Source organism: Balaenoptera borealis, assembly GCF_965194805.1.
Source record: "Balaenoptera borealis genome assembly, chromosome: 17".
NCBI lineage: Eukaryota > Metazoa > Chordata > Mammalia > Artiodactyla > Balaenopteridae > Balaenoptera > Balaenoptera borealis.
The window spans coordinates 60,008,168-60,033,162 of NC_138876.1; the positions used below are offsets into that span (position 1 = coordinate 60,008,168).

At 40.3% G+C, this 24,995-nt stretch overlaps 1 protein-coding gene across 3 annotated transcripts in view; it reads left to right on the forward strand.

Moving 5' to 3' along the window:
- The window catches only part of TPD52 (tumor protein D52), a 123,475-nt gene that overhangs the window by 79,374 nt on the left and 19,106 nt on the right, over positions 1-24,995 (forward strand). For 2 of the 3 annotated variants that reach the window (XM_082363635.1, XM_082363634.1), the window contains exons 2-3: positions 14,947-15,062; positions 24,412-24,560. In XM_082363635.1, coding sequence (XP_082219761.1) covers positions 14,947-15,062; positions 24,412-24,560 — 265 coding nt within the window. Of the gene's footprint in view, positions 1-766; positions 1,049-14,946; positions 15,063-24,411; positions 24,561-24,995 lie in introns of those variants that run through there. The other variant, XM_082363633.1, reaches the window with a different exon arrangement.

Consider the following 24,995-nt stretch of genomic DNA (forward strand, 5'->3'; position numbering starts at 1 on the left):
GACTTAGAAGTTTTGTTTTATAAGCCAACCCCGATGGTTGCTGTGCAGGGCGTGTTTTCACCCAGGCTATTGCCACCCTTTCAGGCCTGACCTTGGTTAACAAGGAAGGGGCAGGAGGACGGACCTGGGCGCTTCACCTGCATGGCTTTCTTCTCTTCTCAGTACATGAAACGGAAACACCATCTTTGCAGAAAAGGGAAGGGAAGGGAAGGAAAAGAAAGGAGAGGAGGACAAGTCAGACTGACATTTTTGTTACATTAAAGCCATACGTTGCTTTCGATAAAGTCATCTTGGAAATGGAGCTTTATTTCTCTACCAAGCCACACATAGAAAGCTGGTTGCTTAACCAGGAAGCTTGGCTCTCAGGACTCCACTCTAATCCAGGGTGGAAAAAAAGTAGCCCCCAGATGGCATTTGTGGGAGATTACCGGCTGATAATCCTTCCTTGTCCTAGAAGATTAAGTCTGCCCTGGTGTAGTTGTGGTCAGCTGAGCGATTTTAAAAAATAATAAATTGTAGTTTCTTGTCAATCTGCCAGTGTCTGACATTTGCTTGAACTGTTTGTACATCGGGGCCATGTTGCGGCACCAGGTCCTCCTTTGTTTACTGAAGAAAGCTCCAGAAAGCTCTGTTTCCTGTCCAGGTTGTTGGTTGTTGGCTGAAATGAACAGCAGGTGGTGACTAGAGCCTTTCCTCAGGTTGCTGGGGAGAAGTCATTTATTAAACAGCCCGCTTGTCCCAAGGGTGTGACGGCTGCCCCTGGGCCAGGAAGCCAAGCTCTCAGAAACCTGGGCTTGATTTCTTTCGCGAGGTTGCCCAGTGCAGTGATCCAAAGGAATACGGGCAGAGCAGCGCTCAACCGAGGAATAGCAGGCGGTGATAGAACTATGCGTTCTGCGTTCATCTGGAATGGACGGTAGAGAGATGGATTTTTACGAGGACTATCAGTCGCCGTTTGATTTTAACACAGGAGTGAACAGAAACTATCTCTACTTGTCTCCTAGGGGAAATACATCCCCACCAGGATCACCTACTCTTCAGAAGTTTGGTAACTACTAGTTTTCTAAAGTTAAGTTTGCTGTAATGAAACCTGTACACAACTTGGGATTTGCCGGGCCTTAAAATTCTTAGTGTAAAAAGGTACCGGGATCTTGCTCTGTTGCCACTAGTTCGTAAAGCTGCTACAGATTCCAAGCAGAGAGCTAGATGGCTCATTAACTATCTAGAATATATGTTTATATATTTAAATATCTATAAATAAATGGGAACTTAGATTTTATTTTATTTATTTTTAAATTTTGTATTGGAGTGTAGTTGATTTACAATGTTGTGTTAGTTTCAGGTGTACAGCAGAGTGATTCAGTTATACATATACATATATCTATTCTTTCTCGGATTCTTTTCCCATATAGGATATTACAGAATATTGAGTAGATTTTAAAGGTAGAACTATTTGTATGGGCACTAGCGGTCTTCTGATCACCTTAAGTTCATTGAGCTGATAAATAACAAAAAATGGGGGAATCCGAACGCTTCTGGTCACCTATGTAATTTATGAAGATCCCCCACTCCCCCCAATTTTGTCTTTGCGAAAATGAAGCTTAAGCATCTGAAGCACTGACTAAATTCAAGGTTCTGCTAAGGGAGGACCTGGATTTTGTTCTGGAATACTGTGAGCAACATGCAGAAATATCCAGGTGAGAGATTTTAAGGGAAAAACTCAAAGCTGCTGTACCTTTGGAAGCAGTCATTGCCTCCCACGTGCTGCTATGAGATTGCTCTGCAGGCCAGGAGGCACCATCAGGGAAGAGCTTAGTTTATCGGCACCGGCAGCACAAAGCTGGAAGCAGCCTCAGCCACGTCCAAGCCAGTCCCCTCATTTTACAGCTAACACTTGGAGACGGTTAAACGACCTCCGTGACTTGCCAGAGAAGTAAGCAGATTTTCCTAGAAGTTAATGTTTCCCTTACTAGTGAAGAGTAGGTCACATGTTGCTCTTCTTAAGCTTAAAAATTGGGTAATTTGGGGCTTCCCTGGTGGCGCAGTGGTTGAGAATCTGCCTGCCAATGCAGGGGACACGGGTTCGAGCCCTGGTCTGGGAGGATCCCACATGCCGCGGAGCAACTGGGCCTGTGGGCCACAACTACTGAGCCTGCGCGACTGGAGCCTGTGCTCTGCAACAAGAGAGGCTGCGATAGTGAGAGGCCCGCGCACCGCGATGAAGAGTGGCCCCCACTCGCCGCAACTAGAGAAAGCCCTCGCACAGAAACGAAGACCCAACACAGCCAAAAGTAAATAAATAATAATTAAAGAAGAAAAAAAAAAGAGTATAGGGGAAAACACAAGATTTGGAGACCCGGAGTTTAAAAAAAAAAAAAAAAGTGGGTAATTTAGAAAAAAGATGGTAAAGGCTACAACACGAAATCTAGTTGTAAGTATTTTAGGGAACATGCTAAAGCAGCATGCCTCTCACCACTGGTCACAATCCGTGGCCACCTATGGGGGTGTAGTTTGGATTTCCAGGAATGGAAAAATGTTGATAGTAACAGGGTAGAGCTGGTCTCCAGAAGTTGGGGACTGGCAGGCAGCAGCTGGGTGTCTGTTGGGGGAGTCGGGTTGCCAGGAAGCCCTGTCCTTTGCTGTCCTTCCCCAGCCCTGTGGCCCACTGTGGACCTCTGCAGGAAAGTGCATCCTCCGCTATGCCTGCCCCCAAAGGATGACCTCCTCCATCCTCACTCTCAGTCCTATATGTAGGAAATGCTTCAAGAGCAACACACAGTAGGAAGTTAGAGCTCAATGACAGAGTAAAGCCTAAGTGACATTGGCCGTGGGAGCTGGGACCATAGTGACCTGACCTCAGGTAGATCTTGGTGATCAGTGTGCAAAGCTTTGAGATTCCCAGGAGGATTCTGCCGCTTGTTTGAGGTATCTCTCAGTCTTTTTATGTCTCTGTTCCACCTCCTTTTACTTTTCCCAGCTGTAGTAATTGCTGCCTTTGGATGTTTTCTGTTAAAACAGAAGCAGTGGGTAGGGTTGAGTGTGTCTCTAGGCAAATTTTGAACAATTACCTCCCCAGTTCCTACTAGCAGTCTGTAAGAGTCTGGGCTCATGGGATTAGACACAGAATGATAAAAAAAAAAAAAAGCAAGTGAACAACAAAAACTGAAAACAAACTCATGTACCCACCAGTGCTCATGAGATTTATTAGTTTGTGATAATTTTTAAAAAAAGGAACAGTGGAGAGAGCAGTAAAACAAACAGAAACCACCATAAGCAGTCACCTAGTAAGAACATGGTGATTCTAAAATAAGCAAATCAAAGTGGGGATCTCCAGTCTCTGTGCCCAGGACTCCTCGGGGCACAAGAAGCCTGCAAATCTGTTTGAACATCAACTGTGAGGCGTAGATGGAATGAGTAGTGTCTTCTGTATGTGTGCAGCCTTTGTATTTCTAGATAGGAGTGCCTAGGATGGATACCTACATTATAAATCCATTTAAAAGCTCACGTGGCTATTGACCACTATGCATTTTCCTAATCAGCAGACAAGTAGTGCGCAAAAAGGACTGATGTTAAAAGCAATCATACTCAGAAAGGCTGGGAACACTGATCTGAAAAACATATTTATTCTTTGATATTTATCCAAAATGCCATCATGGGGCAAATGAGAAGGTAACAAGATTTAATCTGTAAGCAGAATATTCCTCAGAAGCAATCTGAGTGAAGGACAGGATGAGGGCCAGTGCCTGGTACAAAAAGAGGTCTTTTATCAGGGACTTTAAAACTCTCTTGATACAGCCAGCCCACGTTCAGAAATGCCTTATACTTCTTGATCCACAACTGTCATAGATACAAATGTCAATAGCTGAAGCAGAATCCTGTGAAACAGAACTTATCCTTACTATGTGTGATGTACTCTGATATTTTATATTATCCCATTTCTTCTTTTAAAAATGCTCATTTGGTACTGCTAAATGGATTTCACAGTGCATAGTTTGAAAAACACTGATTTCAGATTCTGGAATACAGGCTCCATTAGGGGTGTCAGTCTTTTGTTCACTGCTTTTCCCCCAGCACCTGGAACAGTGCTTGACCGCTGTGGTTCAACAAATATTGTTGGTTGAATGAATGAGTGAATGAATGAATGAATGAAACGAAACTGGCAAAGAGTAAATCACACTGCAGTTCATTTTACAGATGTGAACATGGAGGCCAAGAGAGGTATTGAGAAGTCCCCGAATCACAAAGTTTAGCCTAAGTCGGGACTCACACTCACCCTCAGTTCTCAAACCAGTGTTGTTGTTGTTTTTTTTTTTCCTTTGGTTTGTTTGTTTTTTGATCACAGGAAATCTCCACCTGTCTGGTAACGGATATCATACAACAGGTTAATCATTCAAGGCATAACCTTTCCTTTGGTCAAGGGTCTTACAGTGGGGTAGTTTATTGATTCCTCATGTGCTGCTTGGACCTGAACTTTCCATGTTGCCATGCGGTCAGCAAAGTGGTCTCACAGCTGGTTTCCTTGGCTGCCTTTTTCTCTTCCATCCTGTGAACATCTACAAGGAAAACTTCCCAAATGTTATTTATGTAGACTCACTCTTTCTCTTAAGGATTTTCTAACGTACAGAAAGATGCAGCCCTAGTTTATAAAAAAAACCTTTGGTTATTTCTAGTGGTTTCAGGAAATAGGAGCCATTTAAAACTCTGACATTTTAGTTTCGTGCTGTCGTATTTGAAACTCTAAAAACACGGAAAAAACTCGAACTGAAATTCTTTAGCTGTGAGTCCTTTTCATTCTGTTTTATTCCCCTTCTTGATTTCTACTCTGTGCCGTTCTCTCTTCTTTTTAGGGAAGGAGTTATCACTTGAAAGTTTTTCAGGATTGTCAAGGTCTTAAATCGCAAATATATGGTTTACAAAATAAAAATCCGAGCAGAATTGAAGAGATGTAGAACCTTCTTATTCCTACAGAGGAAATTTGAGGATGGAGTGACTTCCCCGTTGGGGATCCCCAAATCCCTCCATGGCTGACCTTTCACCCCCTTTCATGGAGTGCCCCAGTTTTACCAGTTTTACACTTGACTGGGGCTGTGGGGACAGATGGCTCTGAAATAATTGCCTAAAGATTTTTTTTCCTCTCTCTTTTTTTTTTAAGATGAAAGAGTTTCAAGGGTCAGTTTAAGAATATCTGGAGAGAGGTTAACCAGTTTTATCAATATGATTCTGGCTACAAATTTTAGAGATTCTTGGTATGGTGAAAACTGCATGCTGTGGGATTGGTTCTAAATCTTGGAACTCCAGCAAGTGTGTTGGGAAATAAAGCCTTGAGATAAATTCTTTCCTCATTAACAAAGAATGTGTTCTTCATTATGTTTCTTACACACTTGTGTTAATTAGGACTTTAAAATTCTGTTTCTATATTAACCATAATTAGTTATTCATCTTTACAATATATTGCAGATCCAAAAAAAAAAAAATCTGGAGAGGCGCATGAAACATTTGAAAATAAGAATATGTTCTCCCTTTGCTGTCTTTTCTTCCTCCTCCACTCTTCCTGGGAAGCGAAGTTCGGGGAGGGTGACCTTTTTTCTTGGGCAGGAAGTTGACTGCTGTGTCTGGCCCCATGTTCAGAGTTGAGTCCCAGGAGCACAGTGGCCCGTCTGGCCAGAGAGCTCTCTTCCCCCTTTTGCCTCGGTGCTGTCTGCCTCCCCTCCCCGGCTTGCAGGAATTTCCTCTTTGATGACCCTGTCACTGCCCAGTTCATCTCCTGGGTTCCTGGGTTGTCCCCCGGGTGGAGTGACTCGAGTTTCCTCAGCTTTCTTGTTGCTTGCTGTGTCCACGACAATTACTCCACTCATTTTTCTCTCCTAAGGTTTTACTGTTCTCACCATGAGCAAATATGGGAAAATCACAGCCTTAAGGAGTATCAAGGTTTCACGGCCCGTGCTCCTGAATCTCTTTCTTCTGAAAATAATCAAAGTCAAGTAGCAGGTGTCAGAGGCTCCCTTGCCCGAAGTCAGTGGGGCACTTTTGGCCCACTGTGGGCGTTTGGCCACTTCTGGAGGAGATTTCGAGACGATTTGGTTGTTACCACTGGGTGCAGGAGGGGTTGGTGCAGACGCCGAGTGGGTGGATCCCTGGGATGCCCCATGGGACGCTGCATAGGCTACCCCCTGCCAAGAACCGTCCTGCTCCCAGTGTCCGTCATGTCACAGTTGGGAAGCCCCGTCTTAAGTGGATCCTTTGCTTTTAGGGTCTCTCAAGGATAACCACTTTGGTGTGAGCACCTCCAAGTATTCCTCCCCCTCTTCTGGATTTTGTTACATCCGGAAACAAAGAACAAGGCACAGAAAGTTGGAGCCCCAAGCACAGACTTTTAAGGGGAAAAATTTTTATCTTGTGATCTTCGTGGATATGACCACTAAAGATATTTTGAACTATATGTTTTATATATATATATATATATATATTTTTTTTTTATTGGTATCTCTAGGTTAAAAAAAGGGGCCGCATATTTCTTCTTGGATGTGCTTAAAGAAAACAACCCCAGAGACCGAAGTTTCTTATTCCTCCTCTTGTCTTAAAGCCATCGTTGCCTCTTTGAAGACTGTGTAAGAGAGGTGTATACAGTTTTACTTTCCAGAGAAGCTTCTAGGCCTTGATTATCCTCTTACAAATTCTCTCTTGGGTAGACAGTGTTAGCATTCAGACTTCAGTAGCCGATACCTTACACTTCTCTTGTGGCACCTTCTTCCCTCCTAACTGAATGTTCTTGGAAGTGGCTGATGTTATATTCTTCCTGCTCTGATACCATTAGCGCCCCACCTATTCAACCACGGAGCGTTTGCTCTGTACACACCTCCTCTGTAACATGAAGGTAGGCGCCCTGCTCCAAATGGTAACAATCTATTAGATTATGTATGAGACAGAGTTGTACTGCTTCAGAAAAGTGACATTTTAGGTCTGTTTTAAATAGGTAAACCTTTTTAGGTGAAAGCAGTGAAGTGAGAATGCAATACATAAAATAAAAAGAGAGGCAAGGTAGACCAGGATGGGAGACAGGGTGCCTTCCTACAATTCATTTATTCAGAGAGTATTGCCGAGTATCTCCTGTGTGCCAGACACTCTGCGCCAGATACTGTGCGGGGCCGAAGCTACGTGTTCGGAATGCAGTGCTAAGGTCAAATACTGCCCAGCCGGCTGTGTTCTAAGTACAGTAGGCAATATACGAGGGTATTAGGCCCAGAGCAGCCCGGGTCACCAGGTCCGGAGAATTTCCTCCAAGAGCAGGAGATTTTCCTACTGGTTTATTGAAATGAATGGGACTTGGGAATAAGGAGAGGGTTTCAGGAAGAGAAAATAACATGTGCAAAGACAGAAAGAAGGAGAGCATGATGTGAAAAGAGAGGGTGAAGGTGGTTGTATGACATTGTGAATGTAATTAATGCCGCTGACCTTCATGCTTAAAAATGGTTAAGATGGCAAAAATGGTATGTTATATATTTTACCATAATAAAAAAATCAGATGGGAAAAATAAGTAGGGGAGGCAGCTTATTTTAACTTACTTTTTAATACGTTCCTTAAAAAAAAAAAAAAAACCCGTCAAATAACATGTTTGCAGAGGAACTGCAGTTTGGAAGATGCGGTGAGCGCACTGGGGTGGGTGTGGGCGTGAGGACAGTAGCAGGAGATGGAATAGGTGGTCTCCAGATTGTCAAGAGCAGTGAGCTTTACTAGGAGGTGGGCAGCCATACAAGGATGTATGGCAAGGAGTGCCGTGGTCAGAGTCATGTTTTAGAAAGATCACTCTGGTGGCAGGGCGGTGAATGGATTGGAGGGGACAGAGACCATCAGGGAGCTTTGGGGGCAAGGATCTAAGCAAACCATGGGAAGAGCCTGGACTAAGGCGGGAGTAGTGGGATTGGTGGTGGAGCGTGAAGTGGACTCCTGGGAGAGGGAGACGGGGCCACATGTCAGAGAGGAAGGAAAAGACCCAGGGAGGGCAGTGGGAGGTATCAGGACCGGAGACTTCAGAGTGAGGTTCAGTCTGCGCTACTTAGAGATGTCAAATGAGATCGTGACGGAGGACTGTCCTTAGTTGAAGGGGCAGATGCTGAGGGAGGGGTTGGAGAGTGATGGGAAGTGAGGAAGTGGGCCTGTGAATCAGGCTTCGTGGAGGAGGAGAGAGGAAATAGCCAGGATGACTTGTAGGATCCGGGAAAGTGAAACAGCAAATCCTTACCGAACACTGAGTATGTGCCCACGCTTGATTTCATGGTCCTTTAAAATATTCTTATAAAAACCCAGAGAGCTCGGTGGGATTATTGCCTTTTTATTTTTTAAACAAAAATATTTAAAGTGCCCACCCTTGATTTCATGGTATGTGCCCACCCTTGATTTCATGGTCCTTTAAAATATTCTTATAAAAACCCAGAGAGCTAGGTGGGATTATTGCCTTTTTATTTTTTAAACAAAAATATTTAAAGTGCCCACCCTTGATTTCATGGTATGTGCCCACCCTTGATTTCATGGTCCTTTAAAATATTCTTATAAAAACCCAGAGAACTAGGTGGGATTATTGCCTTTTTATTTTTTAAACAGGTAACGGGGTTTGGGGCTCAGTTTCCTGGGGCTCAGTTCCCTGGGGCTACCATAACAAAGTGCCCCAGACTGAGTGGCTTAAAACAACAGACATTTATTATCTCTACGGTTTTGGAGGCTGGAAGTCCAAAATCAAGGTGTCAGCGGGGCCATGCTCCCTCTGACACCTGCAGGGAAATCCTTCCTTGCCTCTTCCTAGCTTCCCGCTGGTAACCCCTGGCTCGCCTTGGCTGGCAGGTGCATCTCTCCAGTCTCTGCCCTCCAGCATCACACAGCGTGCTCCCTGTGTCTCTGTGTGCTCTGGATCTTTACGTGATGTTCTCTCCGGGTCCCAGTGTTCAGACTTCCTTTTACTTATAAGGACATCAGCCATTGGATCAGAGCCCACCTAAATCCAGTATGATATCATCTTGATTACATCTGCAACAACCCGGTTTCCAAATAAAGACACATTTATGGGTCCTGGGAGTTGGACACATTTATGGGTCCTAGCTTTCTTAGACTCTGAGTATAAAATCCCAGGACACATTTATGGGTCCTGGGAGTTGGTTTCTGTATCTTTTTTTGGGGGAGGGGGAGACGCAAGTCAACCCACAACACCATCTAGTTTTAAAAATCTCTGCCCTGTGTTTCCTGTCTTTACGCAGTGAAGTGTTTGGATTTCAATGATCCAAAATTCTTTTCAGATCTAAAAGTGTATGAAAATGGTTAAAAATTTTTTAGTTGATAATCATAGAAAGTCTTGAAGGGAAATAGTTGGCCTTGATTGGAAAAAAAAAAAGGTGAAAGACGAAGAACTGAAGGGAAGAGAGAACTGTTTAGGGCCCCGCTATAGGGGCTGACCCACTGCACCTGAGCAGGGAGGTACCCACCAGACTCTCAACTGTGGCTTAGTTTTAATTATAGGTTCTAAATATGTAGCAAAAAAGCTTTATTTCCTTCCCTGGTTGAAATTCTTGGGACTATGTAGCAAATGAATGGCTATGCATGGGGTGGGAGGAGGGGAGTGGGGGGGGGTGGAGAGAAACTTAGTTGGAACAAATCTTTAGCGAATAAGTCAGTTCAAATGAAATATTTATGAACGTTTGCTTTATTTTGGGCGCTGTGAGTCCTGAGGTGAAAAGATAAGGGTGTGACGTCAGGACCTTGTTTTCTAGAATTGGAGACTGTTCAAGACTGAAGTCTTTTCCCCATTCTTCCTCGTTCTTCCCCACCGTTCTCACTCCTCAGACATGTTTCCACTGAAACAAAACACTAAGAACTTCATTTTCCTCAAAGTACTAACAAATTCTCTGACGTCCAAAGTATCATGTTTCATCACAGCAAAGACACCACAGATTTTAAGATGTACCTTTATTTTACGTTTCATTAAGGGAAAAAATTGCTGCAAGTTAAACTAAAAAACAGTGCTTTGTTTTCACTTAAAATTAGCTTAAGTGACAACAAATTTTATTTTAAGTAAAATTGTCACTTAAAATTTTATGCTTATTTTTTCAGATTTATTCAGACATATACATTGATCGTAACACTCCTCTGCATACTTTTGAAAGTCAGCTCAGTTCAGGTTTTCCTGAAACATCTTCACGTGCATCGCCTGACTTATCTGAATTCCCTTTCAGTTAGAAATAATCCATGTCTGTTTTATTTATTTTGCTCTCACAAAATGCCTGTGATACAGCCTTTCTTGAAAGAGAGGTCTGCGATTTTTCTAAGCCACTGACACCCGTTTTGCACACTTTGAGGCACAGTTACAGGTGACAAACAGCGATGCCACAAGGACTGCTTAGCCGCTGGTTGTACAATGATCTCCAGTTCAAAGATGTAAAATGTAGAAGAAAAAATTGTGTCTCAGGACTGAAGGGGCACCGTTCTCCTGGTTCATCCCCATCGCTCCCTTGGCAGTGGGTCTCCCACCTGGGCAACCAACCCTTCGCCTGTCCGTGGGCTCCAGGCTCTCTTCCCCAGATGAAACTCTTCAGGGTGATCCCATGCCTACAACTGAAGACAGGCTGGCAATCTGTTTGCACAACTAGAAGAAGAATTAAGCAAGTGGGCTAAAATGTTAGTAACCTGATGGAACGAATTATCACTGATTTGCAGTCACTTGGGCTCGATAATGGTATCTATGACTTTCAAGCCAGGCACCCCGCGTGTTCTCACACTTGCAGGGAACGAAAAGCCCTCTGCTTCCAGCTTCCCTTCTGACCTGCTGTTTGTGCCCCCTGCTCTTTGGAATTTCTCTACGAAAAGTGTACATGAAGGAGCAAGAGTTTAGAGTCAGAAAGACCTGCGTTTTAATTTCTGTGACTCTGGGCACATTACTGAACCTCAGAGAACCTCAGTTTCTTAATGGAAATAAATACTACAAATACTGCTTCGCTCATGGGGTGTTGGTTGTAAGATTCTTGCTTTTTTTTTTTTTTTAGATAATATGTAAATGTGTCTCCCCTCACGGTGGCTGGTATATTAGATCTCAATAAATATGTCATATTTTCTCCCTCGTCTCTGTCTTTTAAAAATAGATTTCTGTCAGACTCTGAGGAGGAACATTAAAATTAATGATCAAATAAGAAATTTTGAATTATTTATAGTTTTTAGTAATCTATATTTTAAAATTTTTACTGGAATATAGTTGCTTTACAATGTTGTGTTGATTTCTACTGCACAGCAAAGTGAATCAGCTATGTGTATACATATATCCCCTCTTTTTTGGATTTCCTTCCCATTTAGGTCACCACAGGGCACTGAGTAGATAGAGTTCCCTGTGCTATACAGTAGGTTCTCATTAGTTATCAGTAATCTATACTGATATACATTTCCGTGTCCCAACTTTCATGTTATGAATGAGAAATTAATATCTTTTTTCCAGCATGCCAGATTCTACCTCTGCAATAAATACTCTACTCTTACTGAACATATAAGATATGGGATAATACCTAGAAACACATAACAAGGTTTGAGGAAACTATATGGTTGGAAATGATTAATAGACTGCTTTTGATCTACTCTACCAGTTTTTACAGTCTTATTTATTATTGGCTCTAGGTATCTCCCAAGTCTGACGTTCAGCCCCTTACCCTTGTCTTTATTTGTGCTTTGTACAATGAATGATTTGAAGTTTTATTTTCAAATAAAAATATTCAGGTTCAGAGTCCTAACTCCACCATGTATTCAGGTATGTTACCATGGGCAAGTTGCTTAACCTCTGTAAGCTTCAGTTACCTCATCTGTAAATGGTGATGGTGATCCTTGTCTCACAGAAGTGTTGCAAGTAAATGATGTAATGTATTGGGACCACTTAGCTCAGATTTGGATATAAATAGAATGCACTTTGTGGGGGCGGCTATGGTTATTAATAATTTTCCTAAGTCATGACTGTTAGGTTTTGCAGGTGATTTCGATATCTGTGTTTCTGTTTTTCCTTCATGTCCTTAATTTTCCAATTTTTTTCCCTAGTCGATGATCCTAAAACAAACCTCGCCTTTAAATTTTAATATTGATAATTTGCTGCCACCTACAGGCTAATATGAAAAAAGCAGAACATGTAATTACTAGCTTTCTTAGACTCTGAGTATAAAATCCCAAGGTCATCTTGGAGGTCCCAAAGCTAACTGTGGGCAACCCCAGAACGCCCTTTTCTGAGACTCTTATTTTCCCTGGTAGCTCAACTAAATTCTTGATTAATATCAGAATCCTCTTAGATTCTTTCTGGAATTGGGCAGTTACGCATAAAGCATCATTAGTAATCAGATATTGCATCTTCCCCCATAAGTAGATTTGCAAAACAGTGTTTATTAAAAAGCGTGAAAGAGGCTTTGCTATTTAAGGCATGGTTTAGCACCTGAGTTTTTTGTTTGTTTGTTTGTTTATTTGGCTGCATCGGGTCTTGGTTGCGGCACCCAGGCTCTCCGTTGCGGTGCGCAGGTTCTAGAGTGCACAGGCTTGGTTGCCCCGCGGCATGTGGGATCTTAGTTCCCTGACCAGGGATCAAACCTGCATCCCCTGCATTGGAAGGCGGATCCTTAACCATGGACCACCAGGGAAGTCCCAGCACCTGAGTTTTGTTGCACTTTGTTGGGTCCTGTCCTAGCTGGAGAACTTGAGAGGGTCTGAGCAAAACATTAAAATTAAAACAATGTTTGTAAATGAACTCTGTTGTGGTTCTTATTCTCCTGCCTCATACGATTGCTGCCTGTATGCTTGTATCCCATCCTCAGTCTCACGCTCCTTTGTCAAATAATCTGGTATAGGGCATACGTTTGCAAGCGCACATGGACCCTCCTCAGTGGTTTCTGGCCGTACATGGCACAGCACCGTGTCCACAGTTTGATATGACTCAAGCTGGAGTAAGAGGTTCCAGTGCCAGATAGTAGGGGATGGGGCCAGTGAGGCTTGTGTGCTAAACTACGGGGTTGAAGTTTGCTTTGAAAACAGCAAGGAGCTACTAAAGGAACCATTTTAAGCTGCAGCGTGACATGATGAGATTTCTATCAGTACTTGGGCAATCTGCTTGAAAATATTTTAGAGGAGACCTGCAGAAGCAGCTATTCATTGAGGCTTTCCATCCACTGATTGTACCTGTCACGCATTGTCTTTGCATGAGAGGACTTGAAGGAGATCCTATTTGCCACTCTCGTTTGTGGTTTTTGAATTGTTTTATTTTGTATTACTTTTATGCCTTTAACAATTCTGTAAACACCTTTCAGGTAGGCACTGTTATGCTACTGATTATCGTTATTGTAATTATCAACTACTCTTATGCAGTTAACATACAATAGATCATGTGCAAGTGTCTTTGTACCTTTTACGCAATGTACGTACGTATTCTTCTCCTGGGCTTGCCATGGCGCTGGCTGCTTCTCGAACAGCGTGCTTGTTCTCTCTCGGTCTTCCTCTCTGCCTGCCTCTTAAGTCTGTCATCTGCCACCTGGCATCTTGCTTTGGGCGGATGCCACGTTGCCACTGTGGTGGAACCAGCCCTTCCCAGAAGTGGACGTGAGGGCTGGTGGGGAACAGTGTGATCCCTGGAATGCTCACTGGCAGAAAAGAGGCCAAGAGCAGGAAGAGGAGGAGACCTTTTCCTGGTTCCCTGCGCAAAAAAGCTGTTGCCAGAGGAGACTGTGAACGCCCACAGCTGGGGCATGGGAATGGATGGCAGGACGGTGACCAGGGTAAGGCGAGCGAGCCCTCGCCTCAGGTGTAGCATTTAAGGGGGCATCGAAAAGCCCTGCAATCAAGATGAGTATTATGTTAATGCAGTGTTCTAAGAAGATTAAAATTGAAGGAATCCATGATGAACAACATACTAACATTTTAAATAAAGACAAGATCAGTAACAGTGCTGTGAAAAGCCACCTTTGGAGCCTGAGGCAAAAGGAAAAATCAGCCATACTGAGCCTGTCTATTTAAAAATTTGGCACTTTGTTCACCATGGATTCTTTGAATTAACTTTGATTTTTTAAAAATATTACATTAAAATATTAAAATAATTTATATTGAGTTTTTTTAGTGCCCTCTTAAATTTGACACCCAAGGTTCAGAGGCCTCACTGCCCACGCTCTTAGCCTTGTACTTGGTTGGTTGGGCAGAAGAGAGGGGAGACTTGCCGAGAGGCAGGTGCCTTCCTGGCTACTCTCTGAAAATACCGAGTTCTTTCTGATGGATGAGTAGACATTGGCTCTATTCCAGGGCAATGGGTGTGGCAGGATTGGTCATAAATAGTGTTTTGGTAGAAATATTATGTGGGTGTTGGTCATTTCTCTGAGTATATAATTTAGGATTTTTAAAAGGGTATCTGGATGAGATACATATTTTTAAAAAGCTACAAGAAGGTGTCTCCTACTTCCACTAACTAAGGGAATGAAATGGAATAAAATTTCTTTAGATAGTTCTTCATTGAGGCTGTTAAGAGTTGAATCTGATTAGTAGAGGAAGCTAAAGACATTTACAGTCTCCTTGCTTTGGTTACTATGAATTATTAGTCATGCTGATTGACTAGTTAAGCATTTAAAGTCTTGGGAAGATCCCATTCTTGGCCTCTTAACTCTTCTGCTTTGCAGTAAGTATATTGTGACTGGAGAAATGAACAGAAGCAGAGAGGGTGCCTGTATTTTTTAAATTCATATTTTGGTAGGGTGTCATTTGGTGGTTTTTAGTGGTTAGGTCAGACTTTTTTTTTTTTGGTGTGTTCCTGGGAAAGCCACATCATTTGAAGGTGCAGAAAAATGAGGTGTGGCTCAAACTGAATTGGCTTTATTCTGGCTGGGGCAGTGGAGGAGCCCAAAGGAGAATTTTACTTAGCTTTCATACCTTACAGACTTTTTTTTTTTTTTTTAATCTCCAACAAGGTCTACTGAGAACAGACCCAGTACCCGAGGAAGGAGAAGATGTTGCTGCCACTATCAGTGCCACTGAGACCCTATCAGAGGAGGAGCGAGAAGAGCTAAGAAGAGAACTTGCAAAGGTAAAGGCTCAATTCTTCTGGAACTTCATGTTTTGCACTTAATATATTGTCATTTGTTTTTCTAAAGCACATGGTAATATCGTAGAGTCAGTTTCAGGGCAGAGACAGCAACATGTGTTTACTCTCCTAGAGATCTTGAGAGGGGGAGAGGAGATGAGGGAGTGTGAGATCAGTCGGTTTTTATATGAGGGAAGGTATGTACGGGTAAAGTGGATCTGAGAAGTAGGGTGTGAAGTGGGAAATGGATGAGGGCTGCTAGTGAATATCTTCTAAGTGACCTCACTAACCCCGATGTGCTTGGCTCTTCGGCCGCTTCACTGACTTTTTTCTCCCCTTGGCAGTGTTGTGGATAGAGGTACTTCGAACCTTCTTTCCATACCTTCCTCTCTCCCTCCCTCCCTTTTTTTTTTTTCTTAAAATTAACCATTGTAAAGTGTACAGTTCAGTGGCACTCAGCATATTCACAATGCTGTGCAATTATCATCTCTATCTAGCTCCAAACATTTTTAGCACATCCAAAGGAGACCTCATATTCACTAAGCTGGCATCCCCAGTTTTCCCTTCCTTAGCCCCTGGCGATAATTAATCTGCTTTCTCTCTCTATGGATTTACCTATTCTATTCTGGATATTTCATTTAAATGGAATCACATATCATGTGACTTTTGGTATCTGGCTTTTATCCTTTAGTATAATGTTTTTGAGGTTCATCCTTGTTGAGCTTGTATTGGTACTTCACTGCTTTTTTGTGGCTGAATAATATTCCATTGTATTTATCTTCCGTATTTTGTTTATCCGTTCATCTGTTGATGGACATTTGGGTGGTTTCCACCTTTTGACTATTGTAGATACTGAGCTAGGGAATATTTGTGGAAAACTGCTTCTTCGAATACCTATTTCTAATTCCTTTGGGATATACCCAGAAGTGGAATTGCTCATCACATGGTAATTCCATGTGTAACTTTTTTTTCAGACCTGCCAGCCTGTTTTCACAGCAGGGACACCGTTTCACATCTCCATCAGCAACTTCTGTACATCCTTGCCAACATTTTTTATTTTCTGTCTTTTTGACTATAGCCATCGTAGTGAGTGTAAAGTGGTATCTCATCATGGTTTTGATTTGTATTTCACTAATGATGAATGATATTGAGCATCTTTTCATGTGCTTATTAGTCGTTTATATGCCTTCTTTGGAGAAATGTCTATTCAAACCTCTGCCACGTTCTTAAAACATTATTTGTCTTTTTGTTGTTGAGATGTAAGAGCTCTTCCTATATCCTGGATACTAGACCCTGATTAGAAATGTAATTTGCGAACATTTTCTCCAATTCCATACATTGTCCTTTTACTTTCTTCATAGTGTCTTTAAAAAAAAATTTATTTATTTATTTATTTATTTGGCTGCGCTGGATCTTAGTTGCGGCACGCGGGATCTTTAGTTGCATCATGCAAACTCTTAGTTGCAGCATGTGGGATCTAGTTCCTTGACCAGGGATCGAACCTGGGCCCCCTGCATTGGGGGCACAGAGTCTTAGCCACTGGACCATCAGGGAGGTCCCTCTTCATAGTGTCTTAATGCACAAAGGTTTTAAAGTCTGATGAAGTCCAATGTATTTTTTCTCTAGTTGCTTGTCCTTTTGGCATTATATCTAAGGATCCATTTCCAAAACTCAAATCATGAAGATTTACACTATGTTTTCTTCTAAAACTTCTCTCTTATATTTAAGCCTGTGATCCATTTTGAGTTAATTTTTGTGTATGGTTTGTGGTAGGGTTCAACTTCATTCTTTCACATGTGACTTTAGTTTTATTAGCACCATTTGTTGAGAGATTATCCTCACTGAATGCTCTTGGCATTCTTGTCAAAAATCATTTCACATAGATGTAAAGGTTTCTTTCTGGACTCTCAATTCTGATATATTCATCTATATGTCTGTCTTTCTGAGTGTACCACACTCTTTTGATTACTATAGATCTGTAGTAAGTTTTGAAATCGAGAAGTATGACTTTCTTCTTTTTCAAAATTGTTATTTAAGGTCTCTTGCAATTCTATATGAATTTAGAATCTACTTTTCTACCCACAAAAAATGCCATTGGGATTTTGATAGGGCTTTTATTGAATATGAGGATTGATTTGGGGGAGTATTGCCACCTTAACAATATTAAGTCTTACACTCCATGAATGTGGAGTGTTTTTTCATTTGTTTAGGTCTTCTTTAATTCCTTTTAGCAATGTTTTATAGTCTTCAGTGTACAAATCTTATACTTCCTTAGTTACCCTTATTCTGAAGTATTTTATTCTTTTTGATGTGATTATAAATGGAATTTTCTTACTTTTCAGATTTTTCATTGCTACTGTATAGAAATACAGCTGAAGTTTCCATGTTAATCTTGTATCCTGCAACTTTGCTGAATTTGCTTATTAGCTCTAATACATTTTTTGTGGATTATTTAAGAATTTTCTCTATATAAGATAATGTTATCTGCAATTAAAGGTCGTTTTACTCTTCCTTTCCATTTTAGATGCCTTTATTTATTTTTCTTCCCTATTGATCTGGCTGAAACCTCCAGTGCTATGTTGAATAGCAGCGGTGACAGTGGGCATCCCTGTCTTGTTCCTAATCTTAGGGGAAATGCTTTCAATATTTCCCCATTCAGTATGGTGATAGCTTTCATTTCTTTATAAATGCACTTATTCATGTTGAGGAAGTTCCCTTCTAGTCCTAGTTTGTTCAGTGTTTTTTTCATGAAAGGGTGTTGGGTTTTGTCAAATGCTTTTCTGCACCTTATTAAGATGATCATGTATTTTTTCCCTTCATTCAGTTAATATGGTATATTACATTGATTGATTTTCATATGTTGAATCATCCTTGCATTCCTAGGATAAATCCCACTTTATCCTAGGTGTATGTATTCTAGGTCATGGTGTATAATCCTTTTAATATGCTTCTGGATTTGGTTTGCTAGTAGTTTGCTGAGTATTTTTGCACCTGTATTCATGGGAGAGATTGACTTGAAGTTTTCTTGTGATATCTTTGCCTGGCTTTTGTATCATAGTAATGGCTGGCCTCTTGGAATGAGTTAGGAAGTTTTCCATTCTCTTCTATTTTGTGGGAGAATTTGAGAAGAATTGGCCTTATTTCTTCTTTGTTTGGTAGAATTCACCAGTGAAGCCTTCTGGTCTTGGACTTTTCTTTTGGGAAGATTTTTGATTATTTGTGCAATTGCTTTACATGTTATAGATCTGTTCAGTTTGTCTATTTCTTCTTGGGTCAGTTTTGACCATTTGTGAATTTCTAGGATTGCATCCATTTCATTTAGTTTATCTAGTTTGTTGGCATACAGTTGTTCATAATATTTTCTTATAATCCTTTTTATTTCTATAAGGTTGGTAGTAGTGTCACCACTTTTATTTCTGATTTTAGTTACTTGCATCTTCTCTTTTTTTTTGCTCTGTCAGTCTAGCTAAAGGTTTGTCAATTTTGTTGATCTTTTCAAGGAACAGCCTTTGACGTCATTGATTTTTTGCTATTGTTTTTCTATTCTCTATTTTGCTTATATTTAATCTTTATTATTCTCTTCCTTTTGTTAGATTTGGGTTTAGTTTGCACTTCTTTTTCTAGATCTGTAAGGGTGTAGAGTTAGGTTATTGATTTGAGATCCTCTTTATTAATATAGGCATTTGCAGCTATAAATTTCCCTCTGAGCACTACTCCTACTACTTCTCATAAGTTTTAATATGCTGTGTGTTTGTTTTCATTTGTCTCAAGGTATTTTGTAATTTCCTTTGTGATTTCTTCTTTGACTCATTGGTGGTTTAAGAGTGTGTTGTTTAATTTTGATAAATTTATGAATTTTCCAATTTTCATTTTGTTTTTGATTTCTAGTTTCATTCCATTATGGTTGATAAAGATATTTGGTATGATTTTAAATTTATTGAGACTTGTTTTGTTGCCTAACATATGCTCTGTCCTGCAGAATGTTCTGTGTACATTTGAGAAGAAGGTGTATTTACTGTTTTGGGGTGAGGTGTTCTATTTATGTCTGTTAGCTCTAGTTGGTTTATAGTGTTGTTCAGGTTTCCTGTTTCCTTTTCACTTATCTGTTTGTTCAATCCACTTTTTTTTACATCAGCTTTTATAAACTAGGTGGGGATAGGATGGGTAAGGCAGATTGGTGATAAGCCCTACGAGGAAAGTAAGAACTAAAAATATTGAGTATGTGGTACATGCCTAATATTGTTATTTTGAAAAGAGAAAACAAAAATACTTTTTCCACAAGTTATTTATATTTAGTGCAGAAACAAAAAAAAAAATCAAAGAAAATTAAAATTACCTACAGCAAAAAAAAAAAAAAAAATTACCTACAGCATAAAAGTTTTAGATTATCTGTTTCCAGATTTCCAGACTTTTTGCTATGTATGTATTGCTATAACATATTTCAGTATTTTATGAAGGCATCAGAATACACATCTATAACTTTTCTTCACTTAACTGAATTTCAAAAAAAATTTTGTGCCAGTAAATAATCTTCTAAAACATCATTTTAAATTGCTGCATAGCCCATTTTTTAATTGCTTCAAGCTCATTTTTAGTTAAAGGACATATTATTTATAAACATTTAGTTGTTTTCCTTTTTTGCTATTATGAACAGTATTTTGATGGAAGTACTTACATATAATCCTTTAGGCACCTCTTTAATTAGTTCTTTAGAATAAATTCCTAGAAGTAGAATCCCTGGGTCTACTGGGTTTTAAGGTCACAGAGTCATTCCCGGGTACACCAACAAGGCCAAAATGCTATCCAGAAGATTTCTCATAGTATGTGAGAGAGTAGTTTTTCCAAATCCTTGCCTGCTCTCAGTATAATTATGTCATTATCAGTAATATTAACTTAACAGTAATAGCACTTAATATAGGTCTGAATCTCCCAATAGATTATGTAATGTTATTTAACAAATGAAGTTATCAGACATATGATATGTAAACGTTTTCCCCCATTCTGTATGTTTTCCTTTTCACTTCCTTTTCACCCTTTGACACACAGAAGTTTCTAATTTTGATGAAGTTGAATTTATCTGTTTTTCCTTTGGTGACTTGTGCTTTAGTTGTCACATGTCAGAAACCATTGCCTAATCCAAGATTATGGAGATTAAGGTCATAAGGTAGTGCACTGCGGCACTGGGTCTTGTGTCCAGGTCTTCATGAACTCTGATGCATGTGCATTTATCCTTTTATTTGTATAGTATTCATGTTTTATCAGAAGTTTATCCAACTTTTCTGAAAACGCCATGAGATACGGCAGATATACTATCACTTTACCTCATATCATATATGACATTGTGATATCACAGTATTATCGTAATAATCATAATGATATCATAATTATGATAATAATAATAATTAGATATAATAAAATTATTTACATTTAAAGCAAATGGTAATGTTCAGGTTTTTACATTAGAGTCACTGCTTGAAATAGTTGTAGAAATTAAATAAAATGGAGATAAAAAACATTAGTTTTTTTTACTCCTTTTTGAGATATAATTTACATACCATCAAATTCATCCTTTTAAAGTGTACAGTTCTTGATTTATATATATTCACAAGGTTATACAACTATCACTACTACCTAATTCCAAAACATTTTCATCACCCCAAAAAGGAACCCTGTTCCCATTAGCATTCACTCCCAATCCTCCCTCTCCCCAGTCCCTGGTAACCACTAATCTACTTTCTATTTCTATAGATTTGTCTATTCTGGGCATTTCCTATAAATGGAATCAAACAACATGTGGTCTTTTGTGACAGGCTTCTTTCACTTAGTATAATGTTTCCAAGGTTCATCCATGTTGTAATCATATCAGTGCTTCATTCCTTTTTATGGCTGAGTAATATTCTGTTGTATAGGTATATACCACATTTTGTTTATTCATTCATCAGTTGTTGGATATTTAGATTGTTTCTACTTTTTGGCTATTATGAATAATGCTACTGTGAACATTCATGTACAGGTTTTTGTTTGAACATAAGCTTTCAGTTCTCTTGTTATATACCTAAGAATGGAATTTCTGGGTCATATGGTAACTCCATGTTTAACTTATTGAGGAACTGTCAAACTGTTTTGCTGCCAAACTGCACAATTTTACATTCCCACCAGCAATGTATGAGGGTTCCAATTTCTCTACATCCTTGTCAGCACTTGTTATTGTTTGTCTTTTTGATTACAGCCATCCTAGTGGGGGTGAAGTAGTATCTCATTTGCACTTCTCTAATTACTAATGAATGGTATTGGCCATCTTTTCATATGATTATTGGTCATTTGTATATCTTCTTTGGCAGAATGTCTATTTAAATCCATTGTCCATTTTAATTGGATTATTTGCCTTTCTGTGATTGAGTTGTAAGTGCTCTTTATGTATTTTGCATACTAGACCCTTATCAGATATATAATTTGCAAGTATTTTCCCCATTCTGTTAGTTGTCTTTTTACTTTCATGATGCTGTCCTTTGAAGCACATCAGTTTTAAATTTTGATGATGTCAATTTATCTATTTTTTCTTTGGTTGCTTGTGCTTGAGGTATCATATCTAAGAGATGTTGCCTAATCCAAGGTTATTAAGATTTACCTCTGTGTTTTCTTCTAAGAGTTTTATTGTTTAGCTTTTTCATTTAGATTTCTGATCTATCTTAATTTTTATATATGGTCTGACTTAGGGATCCAACCTCATTCTTTTGCATATGGAAATTCAGTTGTCCCAGCACCATTTGTGGAAAAAAAACTACTCTTTTCCACTGACTTATCTTCGTACCTTTGTTGAAAATCAGTTGACCATAAATGTGCAGGTTTATTTCTGGACTCTTAGTTCTACAACACAATCTTAATTACCATAGCTTTGTAGTAACTTTTCCACTCATTATTCCATAATTAAGGAATTGTTGCTGTGGTATTCTGAGCTTGAGCTAGGTAGATATGTTAGCACAATCAACAACAAAAGCAGGGAATGTACTGGGTCATGTATTGTTCAGAAAGATTTACAGTGGTCTTTCCTTCTGACTTTCATTAGGGCAAGTGAATACTTCAGGGATGGGTCAAGGGGTAGAAAACTTAACCTTTAAGTCTAGTCTTTGAAGTATCTGAAATTTGGAGTTCAGGTAAAGAGAAATATTAAAAAGCTAACAATGTGCAATGAGAATTAGCCAGTAAACTGAGAAGCGGAGTCAGAAAACCTGAGTTAAAATTCTGGTTCCTACATTATTAGTTTGGTGACTTAGGGCAAGTCATTTAATTTACTTGATTTTGAACCTTATTCATCCCTGTTGCCCTTTTCTTCTCATATTCCATTTTGTCAATATACTTCTCAAACTGTGACTTCCCAAAAGGGTACAATATGTGCGGTCCTATCTCATAAGCACAGAGGATTATTTTTGTTCTGGGCCTGTATTCTAATTAAGGCCATCTGAGAGTATGCTATTCTTTTTTTTTTTTGGCAGCTGCCGCCACATCACATTTGATTTATCCTTCTTTCCTTTTGTTGAGTACTGTCAGTTCGCTTAACAATACTCTGTTGTTTTTACAGGCCATGTTGTCTTTGAGCTCATAGAAGTGTTGTGTAGATCAAGACTAAGAATATGGCTTTGCCACAAGCCAAGAGAAGCATTCTTCTAAGGGTCTTGAATATTAATGAATGTATGGTCGTCCCTTGGTATCTGCAGGGGGTTCATCCCAGGACCCCTGTGGATATCAAATTCCACAGATGCTCAAGTCCCTTATGTAAAATGGTGCAGTATTTGCATATAACCTATGCACGTCCTTCCATACGCTTTAAGTCATCTCTCGATTACTTATAATACCTAATACAACGTAAATGCTACGTAAGTACAATGTAAATGCTATGTAGATAGCTGCCGGCACATGGCAAGTTCAGGTTTTGTTTTTTTGGAACTTTTTTTTTCCGAATATTTTCAGTCTGCAATTAGTTGCATCTGTGGATGTGGAACCCGTTTATACAGAAGGCCAACTGTATTTTAGGGACCCACTTTTTCAACCTCCTGGGACAAAAGTCTTTTCCACCTGGTGTCTGTTTCTCTCTGTGGGTCTGCCTTTTCCCTCTGTTTTCCTGGCTTAGGCTTTTCCTTTACTCTGTAAGTCTTTTTTTTTTTCTTCTTCATAGCTTCTGTTTATAGTTTTGGCCCCTCAAGTATATTTAAGCTTCTGTAACATCTCAAAATCTCACTGAGCCCCACCTGTACTTCAGGGCTTCTTTATCCAAGCTTCTACTCTCAACGTGATCATGGTTTCTCACACTACATTCCTTTTTTTTTAATATATACAAATTTATTTATTTATTTATTTTTGGCTGTATTGGGTCTTCGATGCTGCGCGCGGGCTTTCTCTAGTTCCGGTGAGCGGGGGCTACTCTTCGTTGCAGTGCACGGGCTTCTCATTGCAGTGGCTTCTCTTGTCGCGGAGCACGGGCTCTAGGTGCGCAGGCTTCAGTAGTTGTGGCTCACGGGCTCTGGAGCGCAGGCTCAGTAGTTGTGGCGCACGGGCTTAGTTGCTCTGCGGCATGTGGGATCTTCCTGCACCAGGTCTTGACCCCATGTCCCCTTCATTGGCAAGCGGATTCTTAACCACTGCGCCACCAGGGAAGCCCTTAAACTACATTCCTGAATGAGACTGGCTGGTGGCCACTTGATGGGTTGGCTGACCTTGGGTCGGGAGCGCATTTCTAACCACCAAGCTGAGGCTAGTCAGTCAGCATCAGAGGGTCCACACCTCTGCAGGACTCTCTGGGGGAGACAGTGTGATTTATTTGTGCTTGTGACTTTGGCAGGTACGGAGGCTGACAGGGTGAGCTCCGGTTTATACTAGCATATAAACTCATATGAAATACGCAAGAAAGTTGGATTTTGATTTGGCATGGTTGTGTGTATCTTGGTGGGGATGGAGATTAGTTTGACTTAATACACAAATGTGAGTTTTTATGGGCATTCAAGCAGCAGTGTTCAGCTGGGAATGCAGACCCAGCAGTCGGGAGAGTGGCTGTTAGAGTATGAATATTATCTGTGTAGAGGTTTGAGCCCTCAGCCTCTGTGAGGTAACTGAGTAAGGAGGGGGAGAAGTCTGGGGACGACTCAAGATGGAAATACAGAGAAGAGAGAAAAGCAGCTTTACAGGAGAGATCAACATGTAACTGGTTTACGTAACAATATATCATGTGTTGTTTTTAAAGAGGCAGATAAATGAATCAAAAATGTTTTAAAATGACTAGAAATTTGAGTACAGTTTTGTGCTAACCATCTGAACTTTTTGAATGACTGTATACCTACCCCAACCCCGTTCCTCACAGGTAGAAGAAGAAATCCAGACTCTGTCTCAAGTGTTAGCAGCAAAAGAGAAGCACCTAACGGAGATCAAGCGGAAACTCGGGATCAATTCGCTACAGGAACTAAAACAGAACATTGCCAAAGGGTGGCAAGATGTGACAGCCACGTCTGCGTACGTTCCCTTGATTCTACATTGTTCTAGAAACTGTAAAGGACACTTTGCCCTTTTTTCTGGGGACGGGATCGAAAGGCACTAAGGACGTTTCTGCAGCTTTTCTCTGTACTGTGCAGGGCACTGCCCGTTCCACCCCCCGTCCCCCCATTCTCAAGTGTATCTGACCCTTCTCTAACTTCAGTCTTTCAGACTGTTCTAGGGAATAGAAAGAAAACCAGCCTCATACGTGAGTTGCAGAAATAAAATCTAAGCTCTAAAAATGTTATATATTGACTTACCAGATATATACATGAGTCGCTTAATCCTCAGAATAACCTAGTAGAGTGGGTAGTGAGATGGCCCTAGATAAGGAAACAGGATCAGATAAGTTTTGAGGTCACAAACCTCTCAAAGTATGGAGGCAGAATTTGAACTCACGTCTGGCCCAGTACA